Genomic DNA, 16,912 nt, shown 5'->3' on the forward strand with positions numbered 1-16,912 from the left:
TTTTCTTTTCTTTTCTTTTCTTTTCTTTTCTTTTCTTTTCTTTTCTTTTCTTCTTTTCTTTTCTTTTCTTTTCTTTTCTTTTCTTTTTTTACTTTTGCTTTCCACTGTTTATTGGGATGGTATGTATTTACTCCTTCTCCTTCTGTTTTTCTGTAAATAGTTCAAAACCACCAATTAAACAGGCCCTTGTATTTAGTAACATTCTCTAGTCCTGAGCTTTAACTACAGCAATTAGGTAAGAAAGCATCCAAAGGTGTTTTCTTCTAGTCTGTGTTTCTCAAAGAAAGAATTTCAGATCTCTGCTATAGAAAGCACCTGTCTGACAGAATTTTGATCCTAACAGGTTGACTCAATTGTCAGTCTTCTGAAAGGACCAGCTGTGATGAGGGCCTTTGAACAGACAAAACACTTCACACCGGGCCGAGGCCTACAAGGTAACAATTCTATCTATCTGAATCAAAAGGCAGCTTGAAAAGTATATGGATGTGGCCATGTGCTCCTTGAGCTGGGTGTTAAAAAACTGATTTTTGCTTATTTTTGCCATACTGTGTGATAATTGATCTTGGAAAATTTTAAGTAGATTTTAGACTTAGTGGAAAAGCTGTTTCTGACACTTCTATTGCACAACGTATTTCATATTTCTTAGAAAATCAACTTTAAATTTTAGATTCTTAACTGGCTATAGAATTACTGAGTTTTTTTGAAGTAAGAAGCTGATTTTGTGTGTTGCAGGTGTCTTTATTACCGATTTGTCTCAATTTCTGATCTGTTTTAATCTATTTTGTAGTCATTTTGTACATATTTTTTTTATGAAGTTGGTTTACAATTTGCAAATGTAAATTTGTAGTCACAATAATATTTATACCATTTATGTACTTACATAAATATTACTGATTTAAAAAAAAATAGTGTAATTTGAGATACTTTGCTACTACTTACGTAGTTGCTAATTCTGAACATATAAATAGGCAAGTGGTGATAGCCATAAGATTATGATGAAAAACACTATGGACTTCTTTTAGCAAAGAGTTAAAAATAATTAGAAAGGTCAGTGGGAGGCAGAATGTTGTATTGTGTATAGCTGTGCAGTAGGTTTGCTTATGGATTATTTGACCCTGTCAAATGTCTTTTTGCAAAGAAAGCTAATTGTAAGTGGCAGAGAGCAGATCTGTCTTCTACAGATCACCAGAATCCCACTGAAGTCAACAGAATGTAATTGTACACCAGTGACCTGGTCTTTTGAAGCCTTAAGTACTCAGTGAGTTTGTTTGGAAGTCAGCATAAACTCTTCCTCTTACTTACTTTATCTTTTTCCATTTCCAATTCTGGGACCAAGACTATGAGAATGAACCTAGAGCATTTGTGCTCACTTAAGTTTCTCGGGGTTTCAGGCTAAGCATGTGACAGACTAACAAAGCATTGACCTTTCAGTGATATAATAAATGTCCAAATAGTCACAAGGTATGGATGAGCTGGATGTTTTATTCTTGGTATTCATGAACTTCTGAAGAAGTACAAGGGGCACTTGAATGATTTAAGAGACTAGGTCAAAGAATAAGTAATTTTGTCTTAATTACAATTTGATTTTCTAATTGGATTAGTTTTGCATACACTTGCCTCTAAAAGTTCCAGGCTCTCTTGCTCCATGAGGTCACCTTCTGTCTTGAATACCTGGTTCAGAAGGAGCTATTTTTTGTATTGCTGCTTTCTTTCTCCTTTGACTAAGTGGAGAGCTTTTGTTAGGCTTGTCACTCTGACTGTAACAAGAGTTAAATAAGATCATCTCTTCATGTCGTGTGAAAGCATTTAGAAAGAAATAATGCCTTCCTGTGATTTTTCTCAAGAGATTTATACAGAAGAAATATTGGTTTTATTTTTGCATAGAGTTTCAGCAGGAAATGGAACCGAAGCTTAGCTGTCCAAAGAGGTTACGACTTCACATCAAGCAAGACCCTTGGAACCTTCCCAGCAGTGTCCGGAGTCTTGCCCAGAGTATCAGAAAATTTGTTGAAGGTCAGTAGGAAGAGCGTGGTTTATGGTGTAGTTCCTGGAAAAGGGAAGGGGAAAGATACAGTTGCTTGTTTAAACACCTGAATGTGAGGATTTTTTTTTAATGCTTGTAGTAACAAGATTAGTAGAACACGTCTCAGCTGCCTGATGCTTACCCTATTGATATTAGATACTGAAGGGAAGAGAGTTTTCAGATAAGTACAGGGAGTTTGACTGATTTGTCATCTTCATGGGACACATAGGGCTTTCCTTGAAATTAAAATCCTTTTTTTGTACCATCTTAAGTGGAAAGATGAAGACTCTGCAAAATAACCTTTAGCCTGTTTCTTCCTCTTATCTGTCATTGTTCTGGAATCATTATCACTTGCTCAGTCTATCACACCTGGTGCCATTATTGTTCTTTCTTTACCTCCCTCCCACCATTGTCTAATAGTTACTTAGTGCTTTGCTCTTCCTTGCCACTATTTGACAGTGTGATCTGTGGTTTCCTAGTCTCCTGGCTTCATAAGAAACATGGATTTCCTCACCGAAAAATTTTACCTGTAGCTTCTTCTTTATTTCGTGTACTGTTTGACAGTGAAACAGAAATAATGAGCCAAATGATCTTTATAGCACTATTTGCACTAGGATTCTATGTGGGAACAAAGAATTGTGTCAGATCTAACTTTGAATGGTTTGTGTGTATGTTTATCTTTCATTTTCTTGGCTAATTTCCATGGTGCTCCATTAAGAAGCAACAAAAAGGTGGATCACTAAAAAAAAACTTTCTGCTAAGTTTTACTAAGATAAACCTCCAGAAATCAATCCATCAAAACAAACTCCTCCTCATCTGAATTTTTATTCTCAGATCAGAAACAATCATATTTTCAGACTGTGATAGAAAATTATAAGAACAACCACAAGAATGGCTCCTGCTTATAGGGTCAATCACAGCGGGCTAATTGTTTAATACTAAGAATACTTATTTTAATTTAATTACGGTTGCCACAGAGTGAAAAATGAATAAGTATTTTTGGTACTTTTTTTCTGAAGAGCTGTTTCTAGTTTCTATCAAAGAATATTCAGATATTAATTGTGGCTTGTTTCAGAGTTTGGGAGGAATGGAAATATCTTTAACAGTCTTTCACTGCCCCTCTTCTAAAGATTTTTCTGAAGCCTGACAATCTTTTGTATACATTATTTGCCTGTAAATAGCATTAATGACCAGTTTCAACATTGATCTTATACCCTTAATACTGGACTGAGATTATTCAAATGAATTTGGTTTTAAGCCTAGTACAGAATTTCATGGAGGACTTCAGCAAGGTCCAAATGAATCACCACCTTTCCATTATACAAGATTTCACTTTTTCAAATGCTACTATAATGTAATAGAGATATTTATCAGAAAGAATCTAGAAATTTACTGAACATTTTCTCTGTGTTTCAGAAACTAGGATGAAAAATAGATTTTCTCTGTTAATAATTTATAGTAGCTAACTTTATTGCAATTGTTGTGCTTGTAAATGCTGCATGGCTCAGAGATCAGAACATGAAAAGGCATTATTCTTGTGTTCAAGGACAGCGTGCAATCTGCCTCATCTTTACTCATCACTGTGTCTTGGAAGTTATCTGCCAATTTTAAATATTCTTGGCTCTCTTGTTCCATCCATGTCACCTAAGCATTTGTCAGAGATTTGTAACACTGGTTCTGTGCCATCTTTTTAACCAAATAATTTGTTTTACGGTTAAGTTATCATCTGAAGCTGTTTATTCAACGTTAATAGTCTTTAAAGGTTTCTGCTGTATTGTTTTTTTTTTTTTTTCTTGGTTAATTCTTATTCTGCCTCCTGCTTATACCACTCATATTTGGTCCTGAGAATCTAGAGGAATGTTATCCAAATCTTCATCATCATTTTGACTTGTCTGTGGGACCAAGGCGTTCAAGTGATGGGAAGGATACCTGAAAGCAAAAGATTCTTGTGGCTTCCCTGGCACAAATGGTGTGAAGGAGAAATAGGAGAGTGGAAGTGAATAATTGCTTAGTTTACAAGGCATGACTGGACAGGTATATTTAATTCAGTGCTGAAAAGATTCAGAGCAGAAACGTGTCCCTCAGGCAGTTTTGGAGGCTGCTGTCATTCAGTCAGGCTTAGGCTTGTATAAATTGAATGTGAGACAAAACCAGCGGCTGCATCTAACTAAAATCAGATGAGCAGAAAGCAAGGTTAAAAATGCTATAGCAGCTAAATTTTCCCCTCATATCTGCATTTTTCTTCTTTCTACTTTTGCCATTATGTGTTCTGCTCACATATGGTCAGGATATACAGAAGAGTTTTGTTCTGAGCTGTTTCTGGCTGGAAGCTTAACACATGGTACAACAATTAACTTTCTTTTTTCCTCTCTTATTTGCATTTTTTTTTTCCCTTTTTCCTCTTTCAGAAGAAACAAAGTATGTGCCATATTTGACTGCTTGATTGGGCTTAAGCCTCTTTTGAGCAAGTTGAACAAAGTCTTGGGATATTCAAAGCTGTCTGAAGTATCTTCGTGTTTGTTCCTAAGTAAAGTGATATTTCAATAATCGGAAAGATGTAATTGTCTCTTATATCAGGTTCTAGGGAAAGTAAGCAGAGGAAATCACAGACAGAAAACCATGGGGAAAAATAGTTGTAAATAACATGCTTGACCACTACTGATGAGTGCTAAAGTAAAGCAGAGATGGATGCTTTCAATAAATACATTGTCTGTACTGGAAACCAACTCATTTTTATTTTCAGAAATATGTCACAGACTATTGTGATATATATATATTTACTTACTCTTCTGTTGCCTTGTGGAACATGTTGTGTTATATTAGACTGATTAGTAAATTAATGCAGAAGGAAACATGAGATCCTCATGAAAATGAATTGTTTAATACCTAGATCTTGTTACTCTTTTTATTTAATTTGTTTAGTATGTATGAAGAAATGGGGAAACATAAGAATGCCTTGAGGATGAGAGAGTGATTGTTTTGACCAGTTAGTTTTCTTTTTATTAATACTAGATCTACAACAACAACAACAACAACAACAACAAAAGTAAATCTTCCTTCAGAATAACTTTAAAACACATGAGGTTTGCCTTCTCTCTTGTCAGTTGTAATATCATGTAATTAGAGAAGGAGAGTTTACTATGGTTGCAGTAAAAGTGAGCCTTGGAAGGCTAATCAAGGTGATGGACTTGAAGAGTCCTGTGATTAAATGGCATACATATTCTAGGAGGATTTATCTGGAGGTAAGTAACTTAAGGAAAAACGAAAGTTCTCATTTAGAGTGACTGGGCCTACTAAATTGTTATACCAAAGAAAGTGAAGATAAATTCTTGGCTGAGGCAGATCTTGGAAGATGGAGTTGTTGTTTTTTTTGTTTTTTTTTTTTTTTTTTTTTTTTTGTGCAGGAGTGAGCAGTAGTCACAGCAGGAATTCAGTGGTTGATGAGCAGAGAGAAAATAATGTAGGTGCAAGATTTTGAAAGTATATGAGATATGTGACATGGAAATCAGAGTGCAGGAAAAACAATATGAGGGATGACTTGAGTAGGAAGCAGGAAAATCAGTTTGATGGATGGGAAGAAAGGGAACTTTAGGATACGTAACAACAGAAAGGTGTAAGGATGGCAAAGTTAAGCTTCCGTAATTGCTTCCCTTCACTCTCCCTCTCTCCACCCTGCTAGATAAAAGTAGCATATTTAAAAATGATGTTCCAGAGGACGTCAAAGCTAGTCACACAAACTGATGAGGAAGTGCAAGTTTTTTGTTAACAAATCAATTTTAAGTTTAATCAGGGAACATTGTTCTTTTGAGAAAGGTCACATTTATTTTAGCATGGAGTGTAGGAGCTTTTTAGTCAATGAAGGCATAAAAATATATTTCAAATGAAATAATAAAACATGAAGTACAAATCTTTGTGTTACTACAAAAATATCTTCATATGTGAGAAACAAAACTAAAATCTAGCCTTCAAGATAAAAGTTTTTCTAGCAAAGACCAAAATAGTGTTAGAGGGGGGAAGAAATGTTGAAAGGTTCTTGTACTGTGTAACACATGATCTAAAGAGAAATTGCTGGAAAGTTATTCCTTTGCACGTGCCATGTAGCAAGGGCTGAAAACTTCTGTAGCATTTGGATTTTATTGAAAAGCAGGAGATTGAGAGACATCCAAGGTTCTCTTGTAACCCCAGGTAAGTCTCCACTTAAATAATCTAAAAATATTCTCTTGTGTGAGGGTATATTTTGAGACTTCTATCAATGATAAAGGCAAGTCGATGCGTCCTGTATTTTTCCCGTAAGCAAGAAATCATTATTTGTAGATATCTCAAGTGCTTTTGAATTTGGAGATCCAACAAATCTCATATAAAACAAGCTGCAAATAATAGTCTCACTGTGTCTAAATTCTTCAGATAGAAAATACTTTTTCCTTTATTATATTTTCAGTTACTAAGCTAAATGTTAAGTGGAGTACACCTCACTGCCTGAGATCAGAAGTTATTAGTCTCTCTATTTCTCAAGTAACAGAAAGCAAATGCAAAGATTTTTCACCAGGCAATTTTCACGAGTAATCATTAATGTTGATTCTTGTATTTGAGATTCTGTGGGCAGGCATTTTGGAAGCACAGGCATTGTTAGTTCCTTTATTAGTGTGTGTACAGTATGGCTGAAGATCAGGCTTGAAATGTTTTTTAAGCATAGTCACCAAATATTAAGTACCACCTTTAGGGAAGATTCCAGCTTTGAATAGGTATGGTCAGGCACAGAATCCAGACTGTGCTGTTGATACTGTCAATTTCATCACCTGAGATGAATGCATACCATATAACAACTGTTTGTATTCCTATTCTTGAAATAGAACTGCATAGAAAATTGGGTGTGTGGAAGAAAGACTGGCAAGATGCGAAAGCATGTGAAATAGTGACATGTTCCTCAGGCACTTACTGTAGGAAAACTGATGTGCTGGAAATTTCACAATCTAAGGTTGTAGTAACTCTGGTATCAGATAGATGGGAGGAATCACTTCCTTCAACATGAAAACTTTGACAAATCAAAAATAAAATGTGAAAGAAAAGGGTTATTTTGTTTTTTATATACTGGATTTTTTCCTTTTATTAAACAGTATAAGTAGATGTATGAAAAGTTTTTGTCAGCATGATATTTGTTAAATTTGTACCTTTTATTATATAAATTGTTAAGCAAAACCAAATATTACAAGGAAAACAATATGCTGAAGACTGAGAATTAAGTGAAAATGTGATTTCTAGTTTTTACTGGATACTTCGATATAGACGAAAATGTCACATTATCCTCATGTTGAAGTATGTAACCAGAGGGCAAGGGGAAAACTGGAGTAGTCTGGGAATTGATGAAAACAGGTCTTGTCTTTCAAAGTATTAAGACAGAAATTCTTCATATTTGCATTGACCAGCTGGTACATGTGTACTCTGAGATAGGAGTTGCTTCTTCATGTGTTTTTTTTCTCAGCGTTGGTGCTTTTGATGCTTATTGGTTTTATCAAGTCAAATATAAAACTGAGTAAAATTGAAACTTAAAACTGTTTTGTAGGTATAGGATAGGATGGCATACACAAGAACTTGGAAGCTACTTATATATGGAAGAACTGCAATGTTTATAATATAAGTGCATAATTATCTCGTTGAAAATCCTTTTAACTGTGACTTCAATATAATTCTTTTTTTCTTTTTTCTTTAAGAGGTGAAGGCACGGATACTCTTGGCACTTCTGGAGTATACAGGTAATTTTGCTTATTTTGGGAGGTGACATTGACAATTTTTATTTGTTTGTTTTGTCAGAATAGAGAAAGGGGTAGAATACCAAATATAACCTGATAGTAACCAGCGTTACTCCCGTGTTTACAGCGAAGATCCCTGAAGGATACAATTCCAAAGACGATTCTATCAAACACTGCACATTCAGTGTTTAAGCAGAATGCATTCTCTGGCTATACAGTTTGAATATTGGCAGGTGAAATAGCTGCCAAATTACTAAGCTTGTGCAAAGTACTTCTGCTGTCTTTCTTCTTTTGTGCTCTTCCCTTTTGACCATCTTTTATTTTTTTTTCCACTTAATTCCTAACTCTTTCCAGACTTGCCTTGCTATTATAACTTGTGCCTTTCCTTTTATTGTTCTCATACTGTGTACCTGAGACAACATAATGGAGTGCAGAATTGTTGTTCAGTTGTGTTTTTTTTAATATCCTTGCTTTCTCGAAGGGATCTCAGAGTTCTGTGGTTTACTTTCAGCTCATACAGCTTTAAATGCACACTGTGTTTATTTGTCTGCAAAAATACATGAATAAAAATAATACATGAATAAAAATAATACATGAATAAAAATAAAAATACAAAAATACATGAACACTAATTAGTGTTTAGAAAATAATACGACAGAAGGTTCTGTGTGTGATTTGTAGGTGCATAAGCGAGTAAGAAGCAGTCATAGCTCACTGTAGAAGCTGATTGTTGTAACTTCAATATCATGTGAATGTGTTGTTATTGCATGAATTCATGACATTAGATTTTATAAAGGAGAGTATAATATTTCTTTTTCATATTTATTCCACATTTTGTAAGAAATTAAAATAATTTTTTAGAGCATTTAAAATAAGAAGTGACCTGAAAAATAACCCAGACTTGATTTTTCCCCCCTATAAGCTGTGTGTTCTATTTACATGATTACTTAAGGTTACAAATTCTGTAATTTATTTTGTATCTTTTTTTTTGTGAAAAAAATCCTGAAGTCCTCTTGTATGCAGAATCTGATATTCAAGTAGTATTAGATAAGATTTCAAAATGAGGTGTCAGAGAAACAAGAGAGCTGCTTCAGAAGCTGATTGTGTGGAGGAAGGCCCTGAAAATCAGCTGCTGTTAGACAAATAGCGATAACACTGAGCAAGGCAAGGTTAGAGAAGGTTTTTTGGCCCCAAATCCCTAAGCACTGCAATGACATTGGAAAGTTTTAGATCATGTATAAGCCAGTGGGATTTCTGAGGCTGGAGGAGAGTGGTGTTTTTAAAGGTGAAAAGTCTGTTTGCACTGGCTTCTGCACAACTTGAGAGACTGATAATGGAGTTATATTTTAGTAATCAAAACTGAAAGGTAGGAAAAGGGACAGAATAACTTTCAGAAGTACGTGGATTCCAAGAAAAGTGTACTTACAAGGTCAAAATTAATTTTGTGACTTATGCAATTAAATTGCCAGCCCCAAAGAAATGTGGAAGAAGAGATAAATCTCTCAGAGGCAGAGCAACCTAAATTGTGGAGAAAGATTTTAGGCTTTGGAAAGACCTCTGTCATCCAATCTTCCTCTCTTACTATGAGAAACAGTAAATCTGCCTGTACCTTCTGTGATTGACGTTTGCCTAACAGCTTATAATGATAAAAATATTTAAAGATTTTAAGGAATTGGAATAAGGAGGAAGTACTGAATATTTAACAACAGGATTTTGTGCTTTATTTGAGAACGTTTCCTTTTCTAGCTGCTTTCAGCCCTAGCTAACCTGATGTCTGTGCCCTCCAGAATAAATTGATAGATTAGCTAGACCCGATTTTAAATCTGCTGCTAAGGATTCCCTAGAATGCTACCTGGGGACCTGCCTTGGACTTTCCTCACTGCATAAATCTCTACTGCTTCCTGGATATGTGTTGCTGCTCTGTGCTTCCTTTATAGATTTCACATTCATACTATTGTGTCCTGCTGGCAACACTTCTATACCCCTTGTCTGCAAATTATAGCAGACAGTCTTCATCTGCCCTACACAGCTGGACACTGTAAAGTTGATGAGATGACAGAGTCATGTTAAGAACTTCTATCTGTTTTTACTTTCCTGTATCAAGTAAATGTTTTTGTGCCCTCCTGGTTTTCCCACAGCAGCAAAGAGATGTGACTCACATCCATCACCTTCTAACATTTAAAGTGCATGAAATTGATGGAAATACATGGAAATTTGAAGTGGAAAATGACAGTTCTGGTCATGACTTACCACTAACTTGAATAACATTAGGCTGTAAAGTTGTCATTATCTTGGGCTAAAAACCAAATTATTTTAAATAAAAAGATCAGTTCCAGTTACTTTACTGTTAATCTTCTGCTCCATCTCTGCTTTGCTTTTCCTATTTTGGCTTTTGTCCATCACAGACAGCGAGATACAACTGAGGCGAGACATGGTCTTCTGTCAGAGTCTAGTGGCCACTGTCTGTGCTTTTTCTGAGCAACTTATGGTGGCCTTAAATCAGATGTTTGACAACAACAAAGAATATGAAATGGAGACGCTGGAGGCCAGCAGAAGGTGGTTGGAACAGATAGCCAGTGCGGGTGTTCTCCTTCATTTCCAGTCACTGCTGTCACCTAACCTGGTAAGAACTCTCACAGAAAGTACTTGCAAACAGCTGATGTTTGTTCCCCAAGCCAGGAGCATGATTAAACACTCTTTGTTATAAATGTGTTTTCCTTGTCCTTTGTGCTTAGCTTGTCACTTAATTAGGTGCTATTTGGGAAGCTTGTGATTTGGATAATTGCAGATATGGGAAATGTTTGTTATATGGGAAATATGTTATTCATAAAGATAGTATTACGTTGGTTTTAGTTTAGAAGATATTGAATGTACCCACGATTCCCCACCGCTGTCATCATGTTCCTCAGCACTGAATGCAATATTAGGTGATAACCAGAATTTGAATCTGCAATAAGTAGCAATGCAACAGAAATGAAATACCTGTTTTGGATACCTTTGAATGACTAGGTATGCTAGTCTGTGTTGCCCCTGGCACAGGGCAGATTCTCATAGCCTCTTGGGATAACAGAAAGTCTGCTATTTCTTCACAGGCTTGGCAAAGAGCCATGGCTGACAACACAATTTTAAAAAGGACATAGCTTTACAGTCCTGTAATCCTCAGCTAAACAAAGTGCTTCTTCAGCTGTTTAAGCTACCTCTCACACTAGACTTGTTTCTGCTAACCTGAAGAACTCTAAAGTAGTTTGCAGAATCTGGTCTCTGTCAGTCTTCTCAAACTCTTGTTTAGCTCCATAAAATCAACTGCTTTTTTTATAGTTGTCGTGGTTTTCTTGTGCTAGTGTTTAGTCTTACTGATAAGCTTTAAGATCTGTTAACAATGTGACTATCAGTATTCATTTAATTGCCCAACATTGGATGTGGGATCAAACTTCACAAACCAATGTCAGATTTGTACATCTTACTGCATGGGAAGTCCACAAAAATGACAACGTTCCTAATATCAAAAGTTATTTTTCCTTCTCTGTCTCATCATCAAATTGCTAATGAGATGTCCTTTCAAAACAGAGGAGTTTTACTTAGGTTGCTCCAAAAGTAGAGCCTCCTATCTATTTCAGTGAACATTGTAACAGATACAAAAGCACAATAACACTATTTAATAGAGCAAATTGTCAGCTACAAAGCACTCTTTTTCATCCCAGTCGCCATTAGCTATGCATTTTTACCAGCAATGAAGAAGAGCCTGCATGCCACACTTCCAGAGGCCACAGCAGAGGTGATCAGCTGTTGCCAGTATGAAACGCACCAACCCCCCTTGCTATTCTCACATACCCCATTGCCAGAGTGTAACATAAGTGTTCAGATAAAGTAGAAGGATATCAGTGGGTGCCTTTTTCTCTGTATGGAGGAATTCAGTTCCACCTCTTTGCTTCCTACGCACTTTTATGTCAGATGCCATTTTATCAGACTGCCCCTCACATGGCAACAACATGTAATGGAATATTAGTGGGAAGGTTCAGCCTCTACTGCTATACCACCAATGACATCCACCTCTGATGCTGTAGGACAAAGTAATAAAATACAGTCAGAACAGCCCTTGTATAAAAATAAAGATATTTCTAAATTACAATCATGAAGTCTATGGTATTGTTGAAGAGCACTGATCTTAGCTAGTGTAAGTGCCAGTCTCACAGGCAGTCAAGCAGCATGCATGTTCTTATATGGGACAGGGTGTTAGGATGAGTTGTTCTGGCTTAAAAACAGCCAGATAACTGCCTATTAGAAACAGAGGGCTGTTCTCTACATGAGAAATATGTGAAGAAAGCATGATCTGGGGATCTCCTGCTTCTGTATTCTCTTGGGTGCTTTTTAGCACCATTCAGCACCAGACTGTCCTGGTGCTTGTGTCCTCAGTGTAGAAGAGTAAATTCATCTGATACTTATGACTTAATACGTGCTTAGTTGTGTCATCAGTAGATAGCTTTTTCTTTGTATCCCTGAATACTTCTGTTTTTCCTTTCAAGATTGTAGAGACTTATTTTGTAATGAAGTCATGCTACTTAGCTATTTAAATGTAGTCTGATACCAGCAATATCCATTGTTGATTTAAGAACAAAACCCAAACCTACATTTAATCTCTTGTGTATATGTGTTTGCATAGAAATTCTGAATTTCAGTTATGACTCTTCTTAACTAAGGAAAAACAACAGGCAACATTTTCAATACTTTCTCAGGACCGTTTTGCTTACAAATGATCCATGTTGTTTTAAACAATGGTATTTGAAGGAAATTACACTCGTTATGGCCAGAGTTCAGGAAGGCATTAACAGTTGTGCAGAGATTTCCCAAGTCACTGAGTGGTTTTTGGACTATTATGCTGATAAAACATTGTTTTCTCCACAGAGACTTTATAAATTGAACCAAGAAACAAAATATTTCAAGCAGTGATGCTTTTTCATAAATACAAGGGGAAATAATTTTTTTTCCTTTCTACAATTCAGCAAGCTATAGTTTGTTGCTTTTTCAGGCAGCTAGTTGATTATTCCTTGTCTTCCTACTGTTTCTGTTCTTTTAGGCATCTAATTTAACTCCTCTGATTTATATTTAGCTCTAGGTAGCTTAATGTGCTAGGAGAGGGTTACTTTAAGTGATTATTGATTTCTGCTATAATTGTTCTGCATATTTAGCTCAAGATAGCCATCCTTGCAGGTGACTATTTCTATTTTTAAAGATGCAGTAAGCTGCTGTGAGAACTTAGTAATTTATTTCCTAAAACTTTTTGGTAAATGAGGCTGGATATTTCAGTGTTGTGCAGATCACAACACTGATGTACCTGGTTACTTGATCTACATCTAGGTTTTTGTAGGCAAATCACTGAGCTGTACTTATTCTCAGCTATTGGTTCAATTGCTGGTGGCTAGAGTGGAGACAACGAACTGTTGTCTAGTTTTCATAAATGAAATACTGAAATAATGGCATTTTTAAAAGCAGATTGCTAAAAAAGTGGAATTTGCTTTTCAGATTTGCTCTACATTGGTTTACAAGATAGGCTTTGTATGAAGGACAAGATGTTGAAGTCTTACATGAAGAATGTTTATTATATTGCTTGATTAAATGCCCTAAGGAATAATGGTAGCTGTAAATTGCCTATTAATTTATAATTGTGAAATGATAATGTTATTTTATTAATTATGGACAAGTAATGAAAGGGAAAGTGCTGGTAGAAGCAGCTATGTTTACGTTATCTAGGAGTTAATTACTTTATGCACTGCATCAGTAAAATGTTGTGCAACATTCTGTAGCTTTTCTTACATTCTTATCTGTTGCTCTCATGCTATTTCTAGTAGAGAAAGCATCTGTCCAAAATGACCATTTCATTCTTTATTTTGCCTTTTTAGGCTGATGAACAAGCCATGCTGGAGGATACACTGGTTGCACTGTTTGACTTGGAAAAAGTTACATTTTACTTCAGACAATCAGAGGCAGAACCACTAGTTGCAAGTGAGTAATTATAATTAATATCTGGGTATTGCTGTTCAGAAATATTATCTGTATTTCTAATATTTTTATCTCCTAGAACATTCCCTCCCACAGAAACTGTTGTATAACTTGGGGTTATAGACAATTAGCTCTCTTAATAGTCCAAGAATTCCTGGAATGCAGCTAACATCAGTCCTGACGGAGAATCATTAAATGGTGATATCAGTAGTAACCTGGAGGGAGGAAGTATCTGTTTAATTGAAGTTTCCATTGGGAGTATGTGACCACATAAGGAAAGTCCCTGGAAAATAAAAAAAAATGTTTTTCAGGAGTTGTGTTTAAAAGAAGCTTGAAGGCCTTAGTAAACAAATGCAACTAAGATAAGATGGGGAAGCATTAAAAGCATTTCATTTTAATATTATTCAGCTTCTCTGATAGACAAAGTAGATCTCAAAAGAAAGAGTTCCTTAAGAGACAGCAAATGCTGTCAGAGTAGTTTTAAATCTTACAAGAAACTTCCTCTGAGACTTGGTGATGGAGACAGTCAGAGACATGAACTCTTCCTTCCAGTACTCCCCCAACTAGTAAGAAGGAACTGCAGACTGCTTCGCAGACTGCTGGTTTTATTATACCCTTCACTCATTTTCAGCCACTCCTTCATTCTTTTCACTAAGCTGAGATTTTTCTGTAGTGAGTTAAAAAAAAAAAAAAAAAAAGAACACAACAAAACAACAAACTCCCCTGGGAAGGGAGGAAAGCATGTCTGCCTAACTTCAAACTTTTCTGAAACAATTCTGTTGCTGGATTGAGACCACACATAAGAGAACTTCTGCAGTAAACAAAACCAGAAGAAAAAAAGTCCTCCACAAAGCTAATGAGAGGTTTCTGTGCTCTGAAAATTTCTGAAACACACCCATTCCCACAAGTTGCAACTCTGGTATCCAGGTAGGAACTGGCTAATATAAGACCATTTTTACTTCTCTAAGTCAAGTAAGGGTCCTGCTCAGAGATTTTTTGGTGGTGTTTTTTTTTTTTGTTTTTGTTTTTGTTTTTGTTTTTGTTTTTGTTTTTTTTTGGTTTTTGTTTTTTTGGTTTGTTTTTTAAACAAAGCCTTGCCAAGCTGGATGACGAGTTTTAAGAGGGCTTTCTGATGGAGAGTTAACCATAAACTGTTCACAGAGTCCTACTGAATTGTAGGGGTTGGAAGGTACCTCAAAAGATCTAGTCCAACCCTCTGCTGAAGCAGGTTCCCCACAATAGATCACGCAGGAAAGTATCCAGGTGGGTTTTCCATATCTTCAGAGAAGACTCTGTAACCACTGTAGGCATCCTATTGCAGTGTCTCTGTCACCCTGAAAGTAAAGAAGTTCTTCTTCTTGTTCAGATGGAATTTCCTGTGTTCCAGTTTGTGCCCATTGCTCCTTGTTGCTGCATTCCACTGAAGATAACATGACCCCATCCACTTGACACCCACCCATTAGATAGTAATAAGTGTTGATAAGATGCTATCCCAGTTGTCTCTTCTCCAGGCAAAACAGTCCCAGGTCTCTCAGTCTTTCTTCAGAAGGGACATGTTCCAGTCCCCTCATCAATTTTGTGGCCCTCCACTGGTCTCTTGGTAGAAGTTCCCTGTCCTTTGCAAATTGAGGAGCAAAGAACTGGACACAGTACTCCAGATGTAGCCTCACCAGGGCAGAGTAGAGGGGTGGGATCACCTCCCTCAACCTGCTGGCTGTGCTCTTTTTAATGTACCCCAGTATTCCATTGGCCTTCTTGGCCACAAGAGCATGCTGCTGGCTTATAGCCAAGCTGTTGTCCACCAGGATGCCCAGGTCCTTCTCTACAGAGTTCCTTTCCAGCAGATCAGACTCTGACATGTACTGATGCATGCAGCTATTCCTTCCTGGGTGTAGGACTCTACACTTGGCACTGCTGAACCTCATAAGCTTCCTTTCCACCCATTGCTTACAGTTTTGTATCATCAGCAAACTTGCTGAGGCGTACTCTATCCCTTCATCCAGGTCTTTGATGTATATGTTAAACAGGACAAGACCTACAGGCCCCCAGTTAGACTCTAAGCTGCTGATCGCAACCCTCTGAGCTCTTCCAATCAGCCAATTCTCAATTCACTTCACTGACTGCTCATCTATCCTACACTTCATAAGCTTACCTATGAGGATATTATTGGAGACAGTTTAAAAACCTTGCTGAAGTCAAGGGAGATAACATCCACTGCTCTCCCTTTATCTACCCAGCCAGTCATAACATCATAGAGGGCTTCTAGATTGATCAAGCATGATTTTCCCCTTGGTGAATGGATGCTGAGTACTCCTGATAGCCTTCTTTTTCTATGTCTTTTGACTGAAGTGTCTGTGCTAAAATAGAGAGGAACACAAAGTACATGTGCTCTAGGAGTGTAACAAACTCTATTTCCTTTTAGCTTTAGTGTTGCCATTACAATCATCTTTACTGTGGTTTCAGAAAAAAAGGAACTTTCAATGACAATTTTTTTTTCAACTATGATTCTGTGTGATCAATAGAGGTGCATTTCATTACCAAAAATAGTGAAAAATATTCACTGTGTATGAAATATGGCTCAAGCTACTCAAACCATCCTTCTAGTGGTTTCAAACCGTGCACTGTATGTACACATTTCTTCAGATTTTCAGAGAATTCAACATAGACTCATGCCATCTGTATTTGCTTAGTATTTTTGCTGCCATTGGCAGCAGGGCAAAGATGGATTTATGCTGTTTTTCTACTTTTGAAAATGGATGGGCCAAAAGTGACCGGAGCAGCATTAAATGAAATGCTGCTGAATGAAATACGATGTAAAATACTGCACATACTCTTTTTGTTTGTAGTGATTTTGATCTAACCATGTGAACTTGGGGTGCAGAAGTTTCTGGAAAAGGATGTGTGATTGTTTTAACGAAGCACTAACACTGGCTATATTTTCAGATGTCCCAATCACATACCAAGCGGAAGGAAGCCGGCAAACTCTGAAGGTTTACTTCTACCTTGATACTTACCATTTCGAACAGCTTCCTCAAAGACTGAAGAATGGAGGGGGATTTAAAATCCACCCAGTACTTTTTTCACAAGGTAACTTGTTTTATTTTTTTCTGATTCTTACAAATAATACTTAAGTCTCTTTAAACCC

The 16,912-nt window shown here is 36.5% G+C and overlaps 1 protein-coding gene across 1 annotated transcript in view; it reads left to right on the plus strand.

Annotated features, from left to right (window-relative positions):
• The window catches only part of PREX2 (phosphatidylinositol-3,4,5-trisphosphate dependent Rac exchange factor 2), a 173,521-nt gene that overhangs the window by 114,334 nt on the left and 42,275 nt on the right, over positions 1–16,912 (plus strand). Inside the window, exons 29-34 of the mRNA XM_042868947.1 lie at positions 344–434; positions 1,885–2,013; positions 7,732–7,773; positions 10,176–10,393; positions 13,668–13,770; positions 16,711–16,854. Coding sequence (XP_042724881.1) covers positions 344–434; positions 1,885–2,013; positions 7,732–7,773; positions 10,176–10,393; positions 13,668–13,770; positions 16,711–16,854 — 727 coding nt within the window. The remainder of the gene's footprint in view (positions 1–343; positions 435–1,884; positions 2,014–7,731; positions 7,774–10,175; positions 10,394–13,667; positions 13,771–16,710; positions 16,855–16,912) is intronic.

Source organism: Lagopus leucura, unplaced genomic scaffold (genome assembly GCF_019238085.1).
Source record: "Lagopus leucura isolate 7727_CA_CO unplaced genomic scaffold, USGS_WTPT01 Super-Scaffold_100002, whole genome shotgun sequence".
NCBI lineage: Eukaryota > Metazoa > Chordata > Aves > Galliformes > Phasianidae > Lagopus > Lagopus leucura.